The 24,092-nt window shown below is 48.3% G+C and overlaps 1 protein-coding gene across 1 annotated transcript; it reads left to right on the top strand.

Moving 5' to 3' along the window:
* Positions 1 to 6,168: 6,168 nt before the first annotated feature.
* Positions 6,169 to 8,322, top strand: LOC123101125 (uncharacterized). The gene is made up of 3 exons (XM_044522729.1): positions 6,169 to 6,782; positions 7,057 to 7,351; positions 7,992 to 8,322. The coding sequence occupies exons 1-3, from the start codon at positions 6,294 to 6,296 to the stop codon at positions 8,030 to 8,032; spliced, it is 825 nt and encodes a 274-aa protein (XP_044378664.1). The 5' UTR covers positions 6,169 to 6,293; the 3' UTR covers positions 8,033 to 8,322.
* Positions 8,323 to 24,092: the final 15,770 nt, after the last annotated feature.

Below are 24,092 nucleotides of genomic sequence, written 5' to 3'. Positions count from 1 at the left end.
AAAACTAAAACTAAGCTTTTGAATCATTTTTTTGCAAAAATCTCTGCATTTTGTGATGCTCATCCACTCTACCTCATCTATAACTATTCACAGGGTCAGCAGTCAATGTGTGCAGCATGTCAGACCAAAGTGACAGCCAGAACAGGTCAGAAGAGCAGATTCACATGAGTGAGGGCACTAGTCCCTCCAGCAGCTCAGATGAGGGAAGCAGAAGCACACCCAGCAATTTTCCCAAAGCTGCCACTAGGACAAGGAAGAAGAAGACCTCAGAGTCCGAGGATGAGGATTATGTGGCAGTTGAGGATGAAGCTAGTTCAAAGAAGAAAGTGCTCAAGAAAGAGTACAGCTCAACTGCAGTAAAGCCAGGAATGAAAATCAAAAGGCCTGCAGGAAGACAACCATTGTCTAAAGCCAGAGTATCCACTCAAGTATCTTTGGCATCCCAACCCAAAGAGCTTGCTGCAGAAGGAAAGAAAAGGAAGGAAAGGGTCAAGAAGACCACAGGCAGAGTAATTGGAAAGCCTTCCATGATGGAAGAAGAGGAAGAAGAAGAGGAAGAAGAAGAGGTTGCTGCACCAGCACCCAAGGCACAAAAGCTGATGGGTGATGCCATAAAGTCAGGGGCTGCAACTTCAAAGCCCAAAGAAGCATCCAAAGCTGCCCCCAAGCCCAAGAGTGCACCTAAGAGGAATACCAGGAATATACCAGCTGCTGAAAAGAACAAGGCCCCAGTGCCTGATGTTGTTCCTGAGGAAGATGATGAAGGACAAGTCCTGAGAAAGCTCAAACCCAAGATTCCAGACCACAATGATGCTCATCTTGTGGCTGAGAACATGAAGATCAGGAGAGATTCAGGGTTGAGGCTATGGAGAGAGTCAGATCCATATGCCACCAGGAGAAGGACTGCTGTTGATTACAGATTCCACACAAAGGAGCAGCAGGACTTCTATGAGATAATCTTGTTGGACAAGAAACCCATAGTGTGTGATATGAGGTGGGTCGACTGGACCTACATGAAGGAGAATGAAGAACACTATCCTGGAGTGTATGACAGCTTTAGTGCATGTGGAGTTGCAGATTTTGTTGGGCAGAAGCTCACAAACTGGAATGATGAGCTCATTATGCAATTCTACTCCACAGCACATTTCTATCCAGATGTCAGGATAGTTTGGATGTCTGAAGGAACGAGATACCAATCAACCGTTGAGGAATGGGCAAGTCTGATCAATGCCCCAAAGGAGAGTGAAGATGACTTGGACATTTATGCTAAGAAGAAGATGGATCATAACTCTATGTCACAGATGTACAAGGAGATCCCAGATGAAGCACGTGAGACTTTCAAGTTTGGGTCAGTTCATTTTCTTCTGTCAGGGCTGCCAACGATCAACTGGATCCTAAGGCACATTCTGTTGCCCAAATCAGGTGACCACAACATGATCAGAGGGCATGCAATTAATTTGCTACACATATTTGATGTGCCCCAGAAATTTAAAGTCATGAGCCTCATAGTTGAGACTATCAAGAGGACAACAGCAGACCAAAAGAGAAGCTGTGGATATGCCCCACAAATTCAGGAGTTGATTAACTCAAAGATGGGCACAGGGAAATATCTGTTGGATAAGAAACACTTTGTTCTCTATCCTGACTTTGAGGACAATCAAGTTGTCATGAATGAGAATGAACCATCATCAGTACAAGCTCAAGTGAAGAAGGAGAAAGCAACGAAAGAGAAGGCTGCCAAGATGCCAACTCAAGCAGAGGCATCTGAGTACTTTTTGAAGAGCAAGCAGGACCAGCTTGGTTACTTGATAGCATCAACTCTGTGGATTGAGAAGGGGTTGGCCACCCTAACTCAAAACCAGGAGAGCCTGGAAAGAATCATGGAACAAAAATTCAATGATCTTGATGTCAAAGTAACTGAGATTCAGTCAGTTGTGGAGCAGCTACAGGATGACATGCAGGAGAGGAAGGGCAGGACAACAACTGATGCGTTTGCCAGAGTGCCTCGAGCTCAGAGATCAGCTGCAGAGCCAGTACCAGACACCAGAGTCACTTCATTTGCTCCAGCTACAGCTCCAGCGCAACCAGCTCCAGCACCAACTCCTTCAACTCCTTCCACATCAACTGAAGTCTTCGTCCAAGGAGCCATCTCTACGCCACCAGCTGAAGACAAAGCCTGAGAGACGATATAGTACTATGCATTTTCTAGGAACTTTTTGGTAACTTGTTGCCAAAGGGGGAGAAAAATGTATAGATCATAGGCTTCAAGAGAGAGAGTTTGGTTTTGTTCTCTCTTGTCTTCTTGGTTGAACCTTGTTTGCTTTTGATTGCTTGAGATACTATGCTATTACCTGTGAGACATTGATGATCATGTGTTTGATCATAAGCTACACTTATGCTTGTTAGATGATATTATCTCACTTATCCTTATATGATCATTCACTTTGCTTGGTGTTGAGAGCATGTATTCAATCTTTATTATTTTAAGCGCTCCACCAAGATGTATGTGACATGCAAGAGTAACCCATGAGCCTAATTCCTTGTGCATTTGCAGTCCAAAGCAAATCTTAAAACATGCACAAATTTAGGGGGAGCTCTTGCTTATCACATACTTCTCAAAGCGACGATGCTTTTCAATCTTATTATCATTTGTCGAAGCCTTGATCTATATCTTGTCATCAATTACCAAAAAGGGGGAGATTGAAAGTGCAACTATCCCTAGGTGGTTTTGGTAATTCATAACAACATATAGCTCATTGAGCTAATGCTATTCCAAGACAAATATTTCAGGAAACCTCAATGAATGGCATGGCATGGATGATGAAAGTGGATCCCTCAAAATATTAAGGACAAAGGATTGGCTCAAGCTCAAAAGCTCAAGACTCTACATTTTACATTTTAGTGATCCAAGATCACATTGAGTCTATAGGAAAAGCCAATACTATCAAGGAGGGATGAGGTGTTTCTTAATGAGCCTCTTGCTTCATGTGCTTAGTGATATGCTCCAAAATCCTCAACTACTTTCTCACATCCACATATGACCTAAACCCAAAGCCAAACTCGGCCCTACCGATTCTTTCTATCCGGCGCTACCGAGTTCAGATGTCATAGCCATTGCCACAAACCCTAGGCAAATCGGTTTCACCGATAGGGATCTCGGTCTCACCGAGATGGGATTGCAATCTCTATGTTTCCCTTCGTAATGTTTCGGTCTAAGCGAAGTGAGCGATCGCTCCCACCGAGATTGTAATGTAAACTCTCTGTTTCCTTTTCGTAACTTTTCGGTCTCACCGAAAGAGCGAATCGGTCCCACCGAGTTTACCTGACCAACTCTCTGGTTAGCTAATTACCAAAATCGGTCTCACCGAGTTTGTGTAATCGGTCTCATCGAGATTACATTATGCCCTAACCCTAACCATATCGGTCCTACCGAGTTGCATGTCGGTCCCACCGAAACCACTAACGGTCACTAGGTTTACTAAATCGGTCCAACCGAGTTTGTTGATTCGGTCCCACCGTGTTTGGTAAATTGTGTGTAACGGTTAGATTTTGTGTGGAGGCTATATATACCCCTCCACCTCCTCTTCATTCGTGGAGAGAGCCATCAGAACAAACCTACACCTCCAACTTACCAGTTCTGAGAGAGAACCACCTACTCATGTGTTGAGACCAAGATATTCCATTCCTACCATATGAATCTTGATCTCTAGCCTTCCCCAAGTTGCTTTACACTCAAATCTTCTTTCCACCAAATCCAAATCCTGTGAGAGAGAGTTGAGTATTGGGGAGACTATCATTTGAAGCACAAGAGCAAGGAGTTCATCATCAACACACCATTTGTTACTTCTTGGAGAGTGGTGTCTCCTAGATTGGCTAGGTGTCACTTGGGAGCCTCCGAGAAGATTGTCGAGTTGAACCAAGGAGTTTGTAAGGGCAAGGAGATCGCCTACTTCGTGAAGATCTACCGCTAGTGAGGCAAGTCCTTCGTGGGCGACTACCATGGTGGGATAGACAAGGTTGCCTCTTCGTGGACCCTTCGTGGATGGATCCCTCCATGGACTTGCGCAACCGTTACCCTTCGTGGGTTGAAGTCTCCATCAACGTGGATGTACGATAGCACCACCTATCGGAACCACGACAAAAACATATGTTTCTCCAATTGCGTTTGAATCCTCCAAATCCTTCACTTTACATTCTTGCAAGTTGCATGCTTTAATTTCCGCTGCCTATATACTCTTTGCATGCTTGCTTGAATTGTGTGAAGATTGCTTGACTTGTACTAAAATAGCTAAAATCTGCCAAAGTCTAAAATTGGGAAAAGGTTAAGTTTTTAATTGGTCAAGTAGTCTAATCACCCCCCCCCTCTAGACATACTTCAAGGTCCTACAGATTGTTATTCATTTATTGCTTCAGTGCTACACCTTTAATTATGTCCGGCCTTGCATCGTAAGATTCACTTCCAATCTTTCTTATTTATTGTCATAACACTACTAGGAAAAGGCCTGCTAGTGGCGCATCTGTTTTGGCTATTAATGGCGCACTACAGGTGCGCCACTAGCATCACGCCATTAGAATTTTATACTAATGTCGCACCCCTGGTGCGCCATTAGTATACCAGATACTAATGGCGCACCAGGGAGTGCGCCATTAGTATATCACACGGTGCGCCATTACTATCTGACTTAGTAATGGCGCACTGGTGCACCATTACTAACAATTGTTTTTCAAATGTTTTTTCAAAATATTTTTTCAATTTTTTTGTTTTTTTCTTAATCTCGGGTCACTATGGCTTAATCTCGGGTCAATATGCTTAATCTCAAGTCAAATCGCACATGTTTATGTATTCACACATGTATTTAAGTTTTCAGTCAATTCAATTCTGGCATGAATAATAAACCTTTATCATGAATAAGGAAATATAAAATAATAACAACTTTATTATTGCCTCTATGGCATATTTCCATCACTCCCATCTAGGGTTTAGCTCGCCTGATCTCGAGGCAGATCGACTCTGTAACCATACCCATCGAATATAATCAAGCATGAGTAGGGTTTTACCTCTTCAATAGGGCTTGAACCTGGGTAAAACCTTGTGTCCCTTATCTCCTGTTCCCCATCGATCTCAGATCCACAGCTCGGGACCCCCTACCCGAGATCCGCCGGTTTTGACACCGACAGTGAGGTTGCATGGGTGGCTCTGCAGCGGGCAGCATGGCAGCAGTGGTGGTGCCTTCTCTTGGCTATGTGGGTAGCAAGGGGAGGGGTGGCGGGTGGCCTTGATGTCATCGTGGCTTTGGCAATGGCGATCCCCTTGTCTAGATCTGGAGGCCTAGCGCGAAAGGTCGCAACTCCCCCTCATATGTTGGGTCGGCAACCTTGAGTCCACACGTGGCATTTGTGTGGGTCCGAGCAAAAGCTCTGCACTCCAGCGCCGGCAACGATGGCACCTATGAATGTCGCTTTCCTCTAGGGGGTTGCTATTGGTCCCCTCAAGGTACCACGGGTCCAGGGTGAAAAATCCTAGTCCATCTCTTGGACTCGACGACGGTGGCACACGGTGTCATCACCCTCTTGAGGGCGTCGTTGTGGACCCTCGGTTCCTCTCGGTTGCAGATGGCTTATAGCATCGAGTTTGCCTTCTCGCTGGCGTACTGCATCCTTGCCTGTAGCGAGGGGTGGTTTCGATGACCGCCTATCTTGTAGATTGTTCTCGTGGTCTCCATTTTCGGTCCTTACTGTTTCTTGGCAGGAGCGGCGCTCCATGACCCGGAGCAAGGGGGCAGTCTCTCTCGACGATGAGTCGGCCCTCTCCGGAGGTGGCTCGGTCGGAGAAGACTCGGTGTGTTCGGGTTCTCGTGGCACGGTGGTTTCTCTTGGCGGCGCGGCTCCGGTCCTCTTCAGTTGTCTTGATTGTAGTGTGTTAGGTGTGGCTTCTCCTGCTCTTCATGTTTGACGTTGGCGTTGAGCCTGGAATAGGGATTTTGCGGCGCGGATGTGTTGAGGAATCAGGGCAAAAGGAAACAAGTCATGTGGGCTCTTCGGAAGGAGGCTGCGCACAGGACAGGAGTGTGGGCTGGGGCCGCAAGCCCACTACACGAGCACGGCGACGCGCCAGGCACCTTGAAATACCCCGCCTTGGCGCCCGAACGTAACCGTCCCAACCAACAGCCTTCTCTCCTCCTCTTCTCCCCGTCGCCGGAGCGCCAAGAAACCACCATCCCCGCCTCTCCTCCTTCCCCGCTCGGTTTCTCTCTCCACCGCGCGCCTCTGCTCTCCAGCGTCACTGGCGACCGATGGAGCAGTTCGAGGACGGCCACCACGTGCGGCTGCGGAGCCGCGAGCGCGGCACGTACCTGCACGCCGACGACGACGGGCTTGGCGTCTCCCTGAGCCGGCGCCGCGCGTCGATGAACGCGGCTTGGGCGGTGCACATGTACCAGGGAGATGGCGGTGCCCAGTACTTGCTCCTCCACAGCGCCGCCTACGGCCGCTACCTCGGCGCCACGGACGCGCCGGCGCTGCGAGGCCACATTGAGAGCCGCGTCGAGCAGTGCGACTACGGGCCGTGGGAGGAGGAGGCCATCAGGTGGCAGGCCGCCGGGATCGGCTCGGGGGACAATAATATCCTGCTCCGCCACGTCGGCGGCCGCCGCCTCCGCGCCAACGGGAGGTACCTCAGCCTCAGCGTCGACGACTCCGACAGCGCCGGCACGATGATGCATTGGGTCGTGGAGCGCATCCCCTCCAGGGAGGACACGCCTCGCCTTGCAGCTCCGACTGGGGTGAGTCCGCCATGCCCGCTGCTTCGTACTTGTCGAACTGCTTAGCGAATTGGGTTCTTGGGTGTCGTTAGTTTGCGTCCGGATTCAACCGCGGGGATTGCAGATTCCTGCCAAATCTGCGCCATACCCGCTTCTTGAATCTTCCAGAATTGGGTTCTCTTGGATTTGCAATTATAGGCGTCTTGCAATTCTTTTGCAATTCTCGAGGAAGATTCAGAGCAGTACAACTCTGCTTCGTATTTGATGGTTCTTTGGGACTCAACTGCATCTGCAGCTCCGCCTCCCCAGAAGCCTGAGCTTCATATTGCCGTGGCGGGTGATCCAGGTCGAGCAGGCAGGCGCCGACGAGTCCAACGCCAGCTTCCCCTGGGCCTCACTCGTATTCAGGGGCAGGTCCGCGTACCACCTGAGGAAGAAGCTGGCCAGCCGGCTGGGTGTCGCCATGGACGTCTCCAACCTCGTCATGTGCGTCCGAGCGGGTATGCACGGGCGGCCTACCCCACTGGTCATCGACCTGCCCCGCAGCAGACAGACCCTCGACATCATCGTCTTCATGGCGGGGACGCCAGGTGAGACGCGCCATTGCCAACTTCCTCTTTGCTGCATTGACTGAAGAACAGTTTACTAGTATGAAACTGTCTGAAGAACAGTTTACTAGTATGAACTGCTGCTAATCTTCAGTTACGACTTGGGAGTTGTGTGGACTGTTGTAGTATTAGACACAAGTAGACGGAGTTAAACGGAAACAGCTGGTGTTTGCATTATGCCTGCTGCAAAGATGCTACAAGGTATCTGAATCCAGTTTGCTTGTGGATAAAATCATAACATATTCACATTAATTAAACCCTAACACAGAAATTATTGGTTTCATCGTACTGTCCCTGATACAGACAAGTCAGTTTTCCCATTCGGCACTATTTGTCACCTGTAGAAAATTTGGAACTTTGATATCCAACTCAGTCAAGTTACTTGTACTGTAAATTCTGTTGGATTTAGCATACTATAAATTATGTGAACCAAATTCAGGTTAATCCTGCAGTATTTCATGAAAGTTGTCTTTCAGGTTTTTGCACATTATATTGTTTCTCAGGCTTTTGTGCATGAGCTGTCTTCATCAATTCTGCAAAACAGTGATATTTAAGCTATTGATCTTCTCAAACTGTTGCACTGACATGATGCCTAACTTCCTCATTTCATGTTCTAATTCAGCCCATGCAGACCTGCGGTACCCGAATGTCAATGCAGAGTAGAGAAATATAAGAGCTGGACTCCTGACCGTCGACCATCCACCTCTTCAGAAGTGTCGCCTCCTAGGACACTATGACATGAGAATTCAGAACTGCACTTTTCATTGAGATACAGGTCTAGGAAGTGTCTGCTAGCCTAGATAAACTTGATTCATTCGCCAGATAGGAGGAACCTGTCCCATGTGGTTCTAAATTTCAGAACCTGTGTGAAGAAATGATTGTGTTCTTATTGTGGCTGCTACTTGAGCATTGCCGAGTGCATTTCTCTAAGATGGCAGCATTTGTTTCCCTTAGATGCCAGCGCTGCCGTTTCAAGTTTCAGTCATTCAGCAGAAAATGAATTTTGCAAGATATGTACTGGTAGTGGTAGGTATTATTTGCTGCATTGACATGATCTTTTGGGATTTATTTTAATGGAGCACTGATCAGCTTGTGGTGGAAGACAATGCTAATCTTCAGTTAGGAGTTTACTGAAACTTTTGTATTCTGTATCTGCTGCTAATCTTCAGTTAGCAGTTTACGGAAACTGTTGTATTCTGCAACTGCTGCTAATCTTCAGTTAGGAGTTGGGAATTGTCTGGACTGTTGTCTGTATCAGATATAAGTAGAAGGAGTTGAATAGAAGTATTCCTCCGTTCCTAAATAGGTGACTCAACTTTGTATTAACTTTAGTATAAAATTAGTACAAACTTGAGTCATCTATTTTGGAACGGAGGGAGTAGTTGGTATTTGCATTATGCCTGTTGTACAGATGCTAGAAGGTGATCTGAAGCTAAACTGGTTGTTGGGGGAGAAAACCTTGATACAGGAATTTTTGGTTTCATACGACTGGTGCAGATAATTAAATTTTCCCATTTGTTACTATTTGCTGCTAGGAGAAACTTTGGAACTCAGTCACGATATGTGTTCTCAGCCTTAAAGAGAAGACACAGATTTCTGGCTGACTTAGGTTGTTTTGATGATACGAAACCAAATTCAGGTTGTTTTCCAGGTTTTGTACATAAGCTGTCTTGTTGGTCAATTATCCAATACTGTGATGATATGATATTTAAGTTATATATAGCTCTTCTCCAAAGATTGCCTGTGATAGATATGATTCCTTACTCTTTCACTGTCTGGTCTAATTCAGCCCACGCCGAGTTGCGGTACTCGGATGTCAATGCAGCGTAGAGAAAGATAAGAGCAGGACTCCACCTCTTCAGAAGTGTGGCCGCCTCGGACATGAGATTCAGAAATACAATTTGCATTGAGATATAGGTTTAGGAAAACCCCAGCAACTCTTGTGAGTCTGCTAACTGAAATTGATTCATTCTCCTGACAGGAGGAACCTGTCTGCTTCGCCCTTGTGTTCTTGAACGGTGCGAACTTTATTTTTTCTAGAGACAACAAGGTACTCTTTTTTTTCTTCTTTTGATTTTGTAAAGGAAAAGAAGGTACCACTGCAACAACGAAAGCAGTCACAGATTCAGTACAAGGCCTTGGACAATATTGGCTGATGTTCAGAACTCATGAGCTACACAGTACGCAGCAACAGAGGTAGAGGAGGACTAGATGCGGAAACTCGAGAGACACGATCAAACATCAAACTACTCAAGATAAGGACACGATCGATCGATCGATCAGGCATCGCTCTCGTCGTCGTCGTCGCTGCCTACTCGCCGCTGCCGTTTGTGGTAGTCCTGGGCTTGGAGTTCGATGCCTTGGTTGGCCTGCTCGCAGGCGTCGATCCAGTCGTGGTAGATGTCGACGGACGACGGGCTCGGTGAGGTAGTGCGCCGTGGTGTGGTGTGGTAGGCCTCCTCGCAGACGGCGGTGGCGACCAAGAGCTTGAGGTCGATGGTGCAGGCCACGCTGTCGGGGTGGTTGCAGAAGGGGCAGCAGAAGGTGGTGTCCAGCTTCGGCGCCGGCTTCATGCTTCCGGGACGCCATCTTGGAGCTCATCTACTTGCGCTTCGCCATCTCTTCTCTGCTGGGGGCCCGGGCTTGTCTCCCATGGCAGGGCGGCCAATCGCGGGGCCTGCCGAAGATACACCTGCGGGCCCGGCTGTCGTGGCCGCGCAGGGTGCGGATGATGGGGCCTTGTGCCCGGGGGGCAGGCGGTGAGCGCTGCACCCATTGGCTCCCCACCCTCGGTACAGTTGGTACGATGGCGACAAAATGAGAGGCCCGAGGGCGTGTGCACATCGGATCCGCTGCCTCCTGGCGCGTCGGTCCAAGTTGGGTCGTATCGGGTGATCCTGCTGCATGCCCAGACACTTTTGTTGGAACAGGAGTTGGGTTGTTCTCTGGACACCTCCATATGCTAGCTGTCCCTGAGCGACAAGGTGGGGTTCGAGTTGGTGGAGGCTTGGGACACTTTCCAGATCAGCCTATCAGAGGCGAGTTGCACCCATGCATCATGCAGGCCACGTGACGAGGCTGAACTGGACGTGGGGGCAACCATGCACACTGCGGCTGCTCTGAAGGAGGCGGTGGACCCGCGAATGGGCGATGCCATGCTGATTGGCGCACAGGATGCGGAGGTGGATTCGGGCGCCGGGGATGCCATGCAGCTTGTTACTCGCGATGGGGGATTGGACTCTCATATGGGAGGAGCCATGCATGTTGATTCAGACGACGTGGGCGCCGCTGCGCAGCCGGGTGCGGAGCCTTACTCCCGCGCCTGGGGTAAGGGATGCCCTACATGTCTGCGTGGATGAGCGTAGGGAGCAGATGTGCATGTCCATTGCACCGGTGCTCCCGCTGCCGGCGGAGCGCATTAGAGCGGCAAAGGCGCGGAACCCGAGGAAGAAGAGGAAGCTTGATACTACCCAAGAAGGAGTGCAAGAATTGCTAAGAACGGAGCTACAAAACCGCAGCAAGTGCGGATCCGTAAGTTGTGCCTTGCGCACGAGGGGGAGGTCATTTCGGACGAGGCCCTCCGGATGTACGTTGACCTCTTCTCGCGGCCTCTCTCTGACGCTCATATCGCGGCGGTGTTGGCTCTCTTTGGTTGGGAGGCACCGGTTGAGCCACTCCATGTGTAGGAGTTGGTTGGGTGGCTATGGTAGGCTTTGACTATGACGATGAATACTAATCCCCTCAAGATGATAGTGTGGAATGTTAGGGGCCTCAACGCGCCTGCTAGGCGTAGTGTGGTCTTCCAGGTGGTGAACGCAGCTAGCCCGGCCATTGTGTGCCTTCAAGAAACAAAGTTGCAACATGTCTCGGACATCATTGTACGACAGTGCCTCGGAAATAAATTTGATAAGTTCTTTTACTTGCCAGCTCTAGGAACGCGTGGGGGTATCCTGATAGCTTGGGATGCTACTGTCGCCCAACTATCAAACCCCCATTTCACGAACCATACGGTTACGGCACTCGTGAAATGCCCGGAGGATGAGCAACCGTGGTGGCTCACTTGTGTCTACGGGCCGCAGGAGGAGTGTGACAAAGTGGAATTCTTACAAGACCTGGTGGACATACATGACCTGCACGCTGGGCCTTGGCTTGTCGCTGGGGATTTCAACCTCATCGCGAAGAAGGAAGATAAGAGCAATGCTCTAGTGAATAGGCGGATGCTTGCGAGGTTCCGTGCTCGACTAAACAGGCTTGAACTTAAGGAGCTATACCTTAATGGTAGACGTTACACGTGGTCTAACGATAGGAGGAATGCGACCTTGGAGAAGATTGATCATATTTTTGTTTCGAACGAGTGGGACGAGGTGTACCCCACTTGCTTTCTCTCGGCGCTTGGTACAGCGGTCTCTGACCACTGTCCGTTGATGCTTGACCTGAATGTGGACATCTCCACGAGGAAGAGATTTCGTTTTGAGGCCTTCTGGTGTAAGTTTGAGGGCTTTATGGAGGTGGTCAATATGGCGTGGACATCGACCCCGGCTGCATCCAATGTGTATCTAACACTCCAAAATAAGCTCAGAGCTACTGCCGTGAGCCTCCAAAGGTGGAGTGATCGATGGATAGGAAATGTTAAGCTTCAAATAGCCATTGCTATGAAGGTGATCAAGCGGCTGGATATTGCTATGGAATGGAGAACCCTATCTGACAGTGAAAGGAAGTTGAGGGGCTGTTTGAAGAAGAAGCTGCTGGGATTATGTTGCCTTGAGAGAACCATTGCTAGACAGAGATCTCGGCTTTTGCAGCTCCGAGAAGGGGATGGAAACACAAGGCTTTTTCACCAACAAGCTAGTCACAGGCAGCGTAAGAACTTCATTAGGTCTGTTCGATATAATGGCCAAATCTACACGGGGCAGGAGGAGGTGGCTTCGGCAGTGGATGCTTATTATGATGCGGCTTTCGGTACGTTGACCCCGAGGGAGCACACCATCAATTTGGCTGCCTTAAATCTGCCAACGCTTGACCTCTCACACCTAGAGCAGCCGTTCACCATGGAAGAAGTGGAAGGAGTAATCAAGGCTATGCCCCCGGACAAGGCCCCGGGGCCGGATGGGTTCACAGGCAGGTTTTATGCTACTTGTTGGAGCATCATTAAGGCTGACTTCATGGCTGCCCTGTGTTGCTTCTACAACGGGGACGTGAGGGGCATGACGGCTATCAATAAAACCCTTGTCACATTACTACCAAAGAAGGAGGGAGCCTTGGATGTTAGTGATTTTAGGCCTATCAACCTGGTGCATGGGGCCATAAAAATCTTTGAAAAAGTACTGGCGTGTAGGCTTGTGGTGGACTTACCAAGGTTAGTTGGCAACCATCAGAGTGCTTTTGTGAAAGGAAAATCCTTGCATGACAACTTTATGTTGGTGCAGTGCACGGCTCGTCGTCTTAACGCGCTAAGAAACCCTTCGGTCCTGCTAAAGCTTGATATATCAAAGGCCTTTGATTCGGTGAGGTGGTCTTTCCTCCTTGAGATTATGCAACACTTGAGCTTCGGGCCGCGGTGGCGATCATGAATTTGTGGCATCCTTGCTACTTCATCTACCAAGATCATGGTCAATGGGGAGCCCGGCGATATAATTTTCAACTGCAAGGGTTTGCGGCAAGGCCATCCCATCTCGCCCATGTTATGCATCCTAACGATGGAGCCCCTGCAGCGACTGTTTGAGCTTGCCGTGGACAGGCGAGTCCTTGCGCCTCTAGCACAGACGGGTATGAGGAAGAGATTGTCCATTTTTGCGGACGATGTGGCACTTTTTGTGAAGCCCTTGCCGATGGATCTTGTAGTTTGCCAGTGCATCTTTGAAGTCTTTGGAGAAGCGTCAGGTTTACGGATCAACATGCACAAATCAGCCGCTCTGCCAATTAGATGCACCGAGGAGGAAATGAACATGGTATGCATGATGCTAGGGTGCCCTTTGGGATCGTTTCCTATCAAATACCTTGGACTACCCTTGTCACTTCGGAAGCAAACCCCGGCCCAACTGCAATACCTCGTTGACCAGATGGCCAACAAGCTGCCCAGGTGGAAAGCGGGCTTGATGCCGAAGAGTGGGAGGCTGACCTTGGTGCAATCCGTGCTCTGCGCCATGCCTTTGCATGCGATGATGGCCTTAGATCTGCCCATGAAGACAATCGCAGCTATGAACAAGATCTGTAGGGGTTTTCTGTGGTGTAGAAGGAAGGAGGCGAATGGTGGAAACTGTGCGGTCGCATGGGAGACAGTATGCACCCCGAAGTGGGTTGGTGGTCTTGGCCTACCCAACTTGCGCTGGTTGAACGTGGCAATGCAAGCGAGGTGGCCATGGCTTAAGAGGACGGACAATACCAGGCCTTGGGAGGAGTTTAACATCAAGGTCCCCAAAGAATCCCTGCTACTCTTCAAAGCAGCTACACGATGTACCGCATGGGATGGTCATTTGGCATTGTTCTAGGAGGATCGCTGGTTGAATGGTCGAAGGGCCCAGGAGGTCGCTCCTTTGATATACAGCATGATCCCGGTGCGGGTTCGCTCCAAGCGGACGGTTGGAGAGGCCATGGCGGATGGAGCTTGGGCCCAAGATGTGGGTCCGAACCTAGCTATGGAGGCTTTGCAGGAGTTCCTCTCGCTTTGGAATGAAGTGGTCACTTGGGAGCCTACGGCAGGAGTGCAAGACGAGTTCTCGTGGTCTTGGGAGGATTCTAGGCAGTTTACGGTTCGGTCGGCCTATGCGGCAAAATTTTGGGCGAGAGAAGTGGCACCAGCAGCGGATCTCATTTGGAAATCGAGGGCGCCCTCACAATGCAAGTTCTTCACATGGCTTGCCCTGCGAAATAGATGTTGGACGTCGGATCGTCTGGCAAGGCGAGGGCTACCGCACCAAGATGCATGCCCCTTTGTGACCAGGAGGAGGAGTCGATCAATCACATCTTGCTTACATGTGTTTTTGCCAGGGTGGTATGGGCGGAGATCTGTCAGGCCTTGGGAAAGCCGGAGTGGGTGCCTTCGGAGCACGACTCTCTAACGTCATGGTTGTGTCATAAGTCTGGGACCAACAAAGGCAGTACTAAAGATTTGCGAACCATCATTGGGCTGACCTTGTGGGAGCTTTGGAAACATAGGAATGCAATTGTCTTCGATGGAGCGAGGCCGTCATGTGAGGCGCTTCTTGGTAGAATTAGACTAGAGGGTCAAATCTGGGTGTCGGCTGGCCTACTAAAAGGGGATGTAACACCCTTAGTAGGTCAGCGAGGTGGGCTAGGCGTGAGGAGTGAAGTATTTTGTAACTCATGTAACTAATGGTGGAGGCTTTTCTTTTGCCCTTCTTCTTTAATATATGATATGCACACTTGTGCATATTCGAGAAAAAAAATCTCTTCTCTGCACCAGATCGCAGGCGCAGCTAGGCTTGGCGATCAGCAGAGTCGTCCAGACGCGATGTGTATTCGTAGGGAAAGCGTTAGGTGTGTGGTTGTTGTAACTTATATAGGACGTGCCTACTCCGACTCCGGCTCCTCTTCGGCGGCGGTGCAATGAAGCCATTAACAAGTCGGAGCCGGATTCTGGCGCCCAGTCGAAATGGCCCAGGCGCCGTATCGCCGGGAGATGACGGGAGGTAGCTAGTCTACCCGGGCTACGCATTACTGGCTGGGCACGTACTATCAGCGGTGGGAAAACTATGTTTTTCTTTCCTTTCTTTTCTTGGGGGAAGACTATGCTTCTTCTTCTCCGGACTGGGAAAACAAATTAAATGATTTAAAATCACATGCGGCCTCGAGGTACTCCCTCCGTTCCGAAATAATTGTCGCTGGGGTGGTTTATCTGACCAGGTGAAAAATAGTGAAATTACCAAATTGCCCCCCATGATTTGAAATCGACCAGGTCGTCGTCTTCCTCTATCGCTCCTTCCCTCCGCTAGGATTCCGTCGTCTTCCTCCGTCGCTCCTCCCCTTCGCCAGGCTCCTCCGCCGTCCACATCTCCGGCATCGTCGTCTTCCTCTGTCGCTCCTCCCCTTCGCCAGGCTCCTCCGCCGTCCACATCTCCGGCATCCTTCCCCACCGGCTGCCTGCGCCACTCCAATCGAGAGCACGATCCCCTCTTTGGTCGCCCTTCCTTGCCGCGGTCCGGAGCTCCCTCGCCGGCATCTGTCGGTGTCAAAACCGGCGGATCTCGGTGTTGGGGAACGTAGCAGAAATTCAAAATTTTCCTACGCGTCACCAAGATCTATCTATGGAGAAACCAGCTACGAGTAGAAGGAGAGTGCATCTACATACCCTTGTAGATCGCTAAGCGGAAGCGTTCAAGTGAACGGGGTTGATGGAGTCGTACTCGTCGTGATTCAAATCACCGATGATCAAGTGCCGAACGACGGCACCTCCGCATTCAACACACGTACAGCCCGGTGACGTCTCCCACGCCTTGATCCAGCAAGGAGAGAGGGAGAGGTTGAGGAAGACTCCATCCAACAGCAGCACAACGGCGTGGTGGTGGTGAAGGAGCGTGGCAATCCCGCAGGGCTTCGCCAAGCACCATGGGAGAGGAGGAGGAGGAGAGGCAGGGCTGCACCAACGAGAGATCAAATCGCGTGTTATGGGCAGCCCTATGCCTCACTATTTATAGGGGGAGAGGGGGCTGCGCCTCCCTCTAGGGTTTCCCACCCCTAAGGGGTGCGGCCAGCCCTAGATGGCAAAGGGGGCGGCGGCCAGGAGGGGGAGAGAGGGGAGGCGCCCACTAGGTGGGCCTTAAGGCCCATCTGGACTAGGGTTTGCCCCCTCCCACTCTCCCTTGCGCCTTGGCCCCTTGTGGGGGGCGCACCAGCCCACCTAGGGGCTGGTCCCCTCCCACACATGGCCCACGCAGCCTTCTGGGGCAGGTGGCCCCACTTGGTGGACCCCAGGACCCTCCCGGTGGTCCCGATACAATACCGATATCGCCCGAAACTTTTCCGGTGACCAAAACAGGACTTCCCATATATAAATCTTTACCTCCGGACCATTCCGAAACTCCTCGTGACGTCCGGGATCTCATCCGGGACTCCGAACAACATTCGGTAACCACATACAAGCTTCCTTTATAACCCTAGCGTCATCGAACCTTAAGTGTGTAGACCCTACGGGTTCGGGAGACATGCAGACATGACCGAGACGTTCTCCGGTCAATAACCAACAGCGGGATCTGGATACCCATGTTGGCTCCCACATGTTCCACGATGATCTCATCGGATGAACCACGATGTCAAGGACTCAATCGATCCCGTATTCAATTCCCTTTGTCTATCGGTATGTTACTTGCCTGAGATTCGATCATCGGTATCCAATACCTTGTTCAATCTCGTTACCGGCAAGTCACTTTACTCGTTCCGTAACACATCATCCCGTGATCAACTCCTTGGTCACATTGCGCATATGATGATGTCCTACCGAGTGGGCCCAGAGATACCTCTCCATTTACACGGAGTGACAAATCCCAGTCTCGATCCGCATAAAACAATAGATACTTTCGGAGATACCTGTAGTGCACCTTTATAGTCACCCAGTTACGTTGTGACGTTTGATACACCCAAAGCACTCCTACGGTATCCAGGAGTTACACGATCTCATGGTCAAAGGAAGAGATACTTGACATTGGCAAAGCTCTAGCAAACGAACTACACGATCTTTGTGCTATGCTTAGGATTGGGTCTTGTCCATCACATCATTCTCCTAATGATGTGATCCCGTTATCAACGACATCCAATGTCCATAGCCAGGAAACCATGACTATCTGTTGATCACAACGAGCTAGTCAACTAGAGGCTCACTAGGGACATATTGTGGTCTATGTATTCACACGTGTATTACGATTTCCGGATAATACAGTTATAGCATGAATAAAAGACTATTATCATGAACAAGAAATATAATAATAACTTATTTATTATTGCCTCTAGGGCATATTTCCAACAGTCTCCCACTTGCACTAGAGTCAATAATCTAGTTCACATCGCCATGTGATTAACACTCACAGGTCACATCGCCATGTGACTAATACCCAAGAGTTTACTAGAGTCAGTAGTCTAGTTCACATCACTATGTGATTAACACTCAATGAGTTTTATGTTTGATCATGTTGCTTGTGAGAGAGGTTTTAGTCAACGGGTCTGAACCTTTCAGATCCGTGTGTGCTTTACAAAACTCTATGTCATCTCCTAGATGCAGCTACCACGCTCTATTTGGAGCTATTCCAAACAACTGTTCTACTTGGAGCTATTCTAAATTATTGCTCCATTATATGTATCCGGTCTCTCTACTCAGAGCTATCCGGATAGGTGTCAAGCTTGCATCGTCGTAACCTTTACGACGAACTCTTTTACCACCTCCATAATCGAGAAAATTCCTTAATCCACTAGTTACTAAGGATAAATTTGACCGCTGTCCTGTGAGCCATTCTTGGATCACTCTTGTACCCCTTGACTGACTCATGGCAAGGCACACTTCAGGTGCGGTACACAGCATAGCATACTGAAGAGCCTACGTCTTAAGCATAGGGGACGACCTTCGTCCTTTCTCTCTATTCTGCCGTGGTCGAGCTTTAAGTCTTAACTTCGTACCTTACAACTCAGGCAAGAACTCCTTCTTTGACTGGTCCATCTTGAACACCTTCAAGATCATGTCAAGGTATGTGCTCATTTGAAAGTATTATTAAGCATTTTGATCTATCCTTATGGATCTCGATGCTCAATGTTCAAGTAGCTTAATCCAGGTTTTCTATTGAAAAACACCTTTCAAATAACCCTATATGCTTTCTAGAAATTCTACATCATCTCTGATCATCAATATGTCAACAACATATACTCATCAGAAATTCTATAGTGCTCCCACTCACTTCTTTGGAAATACAAGTTTCTCATAAACTTTGTATAAATCCAAAATCTTTGATCATCTCATCAAAGCGTACATTCCAACTCCGAGATGCTTACTCCAGTCCTTAGAAGGATCGCTGGAGCTAGCATACCTTTTAGCATCCTTAGGATCGACAAAACTTTTCTGATTGTATTGCATACAACCTTTCCTTACGAAAACTAGTAAGGAAACTTGTCTTGACATCCATCTGCCAGATTTCATAAATGCAGCTAATGCTAACATGATTCCGATGGACTTTAAGCATCGCTACGAGTGAGAAAATCTCATCGTAGTCAACTCCTTGAACTTGTCGGAAAACACTTCGCCACAAGTCGAGCTTCATAGACGGTGACATTACCATCCACTTCCGTCTTCTTCTTAAAGATCCATTTATCTTAATGGCTTGTCGATCATCGGGCAAGTCCACCAAAGTCCATGGATCCGTTCTCGGATTTTATGGCCTCGAGCCATTTATCGGAATCCGGGCCCACCATCGCTTCTCCATAGCTCGTAGGTTCATTGTTGTCCAGTAACATGACTTCCAAGACAGGATCACCTTACCACTCCGAAGTAGTACGTGTCCTTGTCGTCCTACGAGGTTCGGTAGTGACTTGATCCGAAGCTTCATGATCACTATCATAAGCTTCCACTTCAATTGGTGTAGGTGCCACAGGAACAACTTCATGTGCCCTGCCACACACTAGTTGAAGAGACGGTTCAATAACCTCATCAAGTTTCCACCATCCTCCCACTCAATTCTTTCGAGAGAAACTTTTCCTCGAGAAAGGACCTGATTCTCGAAACAATCCCTTATTGCTTTCGGATCTGAGACAGGAGGTATACCAACTGTTTTGGGTGTCCTATGAAGATGCATTTTATCCGCTTTGGGTTCGAGCTTATCAATCCTGAAACTTTTCCACATAAGCGTCGCAGCCCCAAACTTTCAAGAAACGACAACTTAGGTTTCTCTAAACCATAATTCATACGGTGTCATCTCAACGGAATTATGTGGTGCCCTATTTAAAGTGAATGTGGTTGTCTCTAATGCCTAACCCATGAACGATAGTGGTAATTCGATAAGAGACATCATGGTACGCACCATATCCAATAGGGTGCAACTATGATGTTCGGACACACCATCACACTATGGTGTTCCAGGCGGTATTAATTGTGAAACATTTTCCACAATGTCTTAATTGTGTGCCAAAACTCGTAACTCAGATATTCATCTCTATGATCGTATCATAGACATTTTATCCTCTTGTCACAATGATCTTCTACTTCACTTTGAAATTACTTGAACCATTCAATAATTCAGACTTGTGTTTCATCAAGTAAATATTCTCAACATCTACTCGAATCATCTGTGAAGTAAGAACATAACGATATTCACTGCATGCTTCAGCACTTATTGGACTGTACACATCAAAATGTGTTACTTCCAACAAGTTGCTATCTTGTTCCATCTTATTGAAACCGAGGCTTTTCAGTCATCTTGCCTATGTGGTATGATTTGCATATCTCAAGTGATTCAAAATCAAGTGAGTCCGAACGGTCCATTTGCATGGAGTTTCTTCATGCATATACACCAATAGACATGGTTCGCATGTCTCAAACTTTTCAAAACGAGTGAGTTCAAAGATCCATCAACATGGAGCTTCTTCATGCGTTTTATACCAATATGACTTACACAGCAGTGCCACATAGTAAGTGGTACTATCATTACTATCTTATATCTTTTGGCATGAAAATGTGTATCACTACGATCGAGATTCAATAAACCATTCATTTTAGGTGCAAGACCATTGAAGGTATTATTCAAATAAACAGAGTAACCATTATTCTCCTTAAATGAATAACCGTATTGCGATAGACATAATCCAATCATGTCTAAGCTCAATGCAAACACCAATCTCGGTGGTAGAGGGAGCGTGCGATGCTTGATCACATCAACCTTGGAAACACTTCCAACACATATCGTCAGCTCACCTTTAGCTAGTCTCCTTTTATTTCGTAGCTGTTATTTCGAGTTACTAACACTTAGCAACTGAACCGGTATCTAATACCCTGGTGCTACTAGGAGTACTAGTAAAGTACACATCAACACAATGTATATCCAATATACCTTTATCGACCTTGCCAGCCTTCTTATCTACCAAGTATCTAGGGTAATGCTGCTCCAGTGGTTGTTCCCCTTATTACAGAAGCACTTAGTCTCGGGTTTGGGTTCAACCTCAGGTTTCTTCATTGGTGCAGCAGCTGATTTGCCGTTTCATGAAGTATCCCTTGTTGCACTTGCCCTTCTTGAAACTAGTGGTTTCACCAACCATCAACAATTGATGCTCCTTCTTGATTTCTACTTTCGCGGTGTCAAACATCGTGAATACCTCAAGGATCATCATATCTATCCCTGATATGTTATAGTTCATCACGAAGCTCTAGCAGCTTCGTGGCAATGACTTTGGGGAAACATCACTATCTCATTTGGAAGATCAACTCCCACTCGATTCAAGTGATTGTTGCACTCAGACAATCTGAGCACAAGCTCAACGATTGAGCTTTTCTCCCTTAGTTTGTAGGCTAAGAAAATTGTCGGAGGTCTCATACCTCTTGACATGGGCACGAGCCTGAAATCCCAATTTCAGCCCTCGAAGCATCTCATATGTTTCGCGATGTTTCGAAAACGTCTTTCGTGCCTCAACTCTAAACCGTTTAACTGAACTATCACGTAGTTATCAAGACGTGTATGTCCGATGTTCACAACATCCACAAACGACGTTTGGGGTTCAGCACACTGAGCGGTGCATTAAGGACATAAGCTTTCTATTGATCGCATAATCGCTACTATCAACTTTCAACTATAATTTTCTCTAGGAACATATCTAAACAGTAGAACTATAGCGTGAGCTACGACATAATTTGCAAAAGGTCTTTTGACTATGTTCAAGATAAATAAGCTCATCTTATGAACTCCCACTCAGATAGACATCCCTCTAGTCATCTAAGTGATTACATGATCCGAGTCAACTAGCCCGTGTCCGATCATCACGTGAGACGGACTAGTCATCATCGGTGAACATCTTCATGTTGATCGTATCTGCTATACGACTCATGCTCGACCTTTCGATCTCCGTGTTCCGAGGCCATGTCTGTACATGCTAGGCTCGTCAAGTTAACCCTAAGTGTTTTCGCGTGTGTAAATCTGTCTTACAGCCGTTGTATGTGAACGTAAGAATCCATCACACCCGATCATCACGTGGTGCTTAGAAGCGACGAACTGTAGCAACGATGCACAGTTAGGGGAGAACACTTCTTGAAATTTTGTAAGGGATCATCTTATTTACTACCGTCGTCCTAAGTAAACAAGATGCATAAACATGATAAACATCACATGCAATCAAATAGTGACATGATATGGCCAATATCATTTTGCTCCTTTTGATCTTCATCTTCGGGGCTCCATGATCATCATCGTCACCGGCATGACACCATGATCTCCATCATCATGATCTCCATCATCGTGTCTTCATGAAGTTGTCACGCCAACGACTACTTCTACTTCTATGACTAACGCGTTTAGCAATAAAGTAAAGTAAGTTACATGGCGTTCTTCAATGACGCACAGGTCATACAAAAAATAAAGACAACTCCTATGGCTCCTGCCGGTTGTCATACTCATCGACATGCAAGTCGTGAATCCTATTACAAGAACATGATCAATCTCATACATCACATATCATTCATCACATTCTTCTTTGGCCATATCACATCACATAGCATACCCTGCAAAAACAAGTTAGACGCCCTCTAATTGTTGTTGCATGTTTTACGTGGCTGCTATGGGTTTCTAGCAAGAACGTTTCTTACCTACGCAAGACCACAACGTGATATGCCAATTGCTATTTACCCTTCATAAGGACCCTTTTCATCGAATCCGTTCCGACTAAAGTGGGAGAGACTGGCACCCGCTAGCCACCTTATGCACCAAGTGCATGTCAATCGGTGGAACCTGTCTCACGTAAGAGTACGTGTAAGGTCGGTCCGGGCCGCTTCATCCCACAATACCATCGAAACAAGATTGGACTAGTAACGGTAAGCATATTGAACAACATCAACGCCCACAACTATTTTGTGTTCTACTCGTGCAAAGAATCTGCGCAATAGACCTAGCTCATGATGCCACTGTTGGGGAACGTAGCAGAAATTCAAAATTTTCCTACGCGTCACCAAGATCTATCTATGGAGAAACCAGCTACGAGTAGAAGGAGAGTGCATCTACATACCCTTGTAGATCGCTAAGCGCAAGCGTTCAAGTGAACGGGGTTGATGGAGTCGTACTCGTCGTGATTCAAATCACCGATGATCAAGTGCCGAACGCACGGCACCTCCGCGTTCAACACACGTACAGCTCGGTGACGTCTCCCACGCCTTGATCCAGCAAGGAGAGAGGGAGAGGTTGAGGAAGACTCCATCCAACAGCAGCACAACGGCGTGGTGGTGGTGGAGGAGCGTGGCAATCCCGCAGGGCTTCGCCAAGCACCATGGGAGAGGAGGAGGAGGAGAGGCAGGGCTGCACCAACGAGAGATCAAATCGCGTGTTATGGGCAGCCCTATGCCTCACTATTTATAGAGGGAGAGGGGGCTGCGCCTCCCTCTAGGGTTTCCCACCCCTAAGGGGTGCGGCCATCCCTAGATGGCAAAGGGGGCGGCGGCCAGGAGGGGGAGAGAGGGGAGGCGCCCACTAGGTGGGCCTTAAGGCCCATCTGGACTAGGGTTTGCCCCCTCCCACTCTCCCTTGCGCCTTGGCCCCTTGTGGGGGGCGCACCAGCCCACCTAGGGGCTGGTCCCCTCCCACACATGGCCCACGCAGCCTTCTGGGGCAGGTGGCCCCACTTGGTGGACCCCGGGACCCTCCCGGTGGTCCCGATACAATACCGATATCGCCCGAAACTTTTCCGGTGACCAAAACAGGACTTCCCATATATAAATCTTTTCCTCCGGACCATTCCGGAACTCCTCGTGACGTCCGGGATCTCATCCGGGACTCCGAACAATATTCGGTAACCACATACAAGCTTCCTTTATAACCCTAGCGTCATCGAACCTTAAGTGTGTAGACCCTACGGGTTCGGGAGACATGCAGACATGACCGAGACGTTCTCCGGTCAATAACCAACAGCGGGATCTGGATACCCATGTTGGCTCCCACATGTTCCACGATGATCTCATTGGATGAACCACGATGTCAAGGACTCAATCGATCCCGTATTCAATTCCCTTTGTCTATCGGTATGTTACTTGCCCGAGATTCGATCGTCGGTATCCAATACCTTGTTCAATCTCGTTACCGGCAAGTCACTTTACTCGTTCCGTAACACATCATCCCGTGATCAACTCCTTGGTCACATTGCGCATATGATGATGTCCTACCGAGTGGGCCCAGAGATACCTCTCCGTTTACACGGAGTGACAAATCCCAGTCTCGATCCGCATAAAACAATAGATACTTTCGAAGATACCTGTAGTGCACCTTTATAGTCACCCAGTTACGTTGTGACGTTTGATACACCCAAAGCACTCCTACGGTATCCAGGAGTTACACGATCTCATGGTCAAAGGAAGAGATACTTGACATTGGCAAAGCTCTAGCAAACGAACTACACGATCTTTGTGCTATGCTTAGGATTGGGTCTTGTCCATCACATCATTCTCCTAATGATGTGATCCCGTTATCAACGACATCCAATGTCCATAGCCAGGAAACCATGACTATCTGTTGATCACAGCGAGCTAGTCAACTAGAGGCTC

Source organism: Triticum aestivum, chromosome 1B (assembly GCF_018294505.1).
Source record: "Triticum aestivum cultivar Chinese Spring chromosome 1B, IWGSC CS RefSeq v2.1, whole genome shotgun sequence".
NCBI lineage: Eukaryota > Viridiplantae > Streptophyta > Magnoliopsida > Poales > Poaceae > Triticum > Triticum aestivum.
The sequence above is the reverse complement of the archived record's forward strand: the minus strand, read 5'-3'. Positions and strand labels throughout refer to the sequence as shown.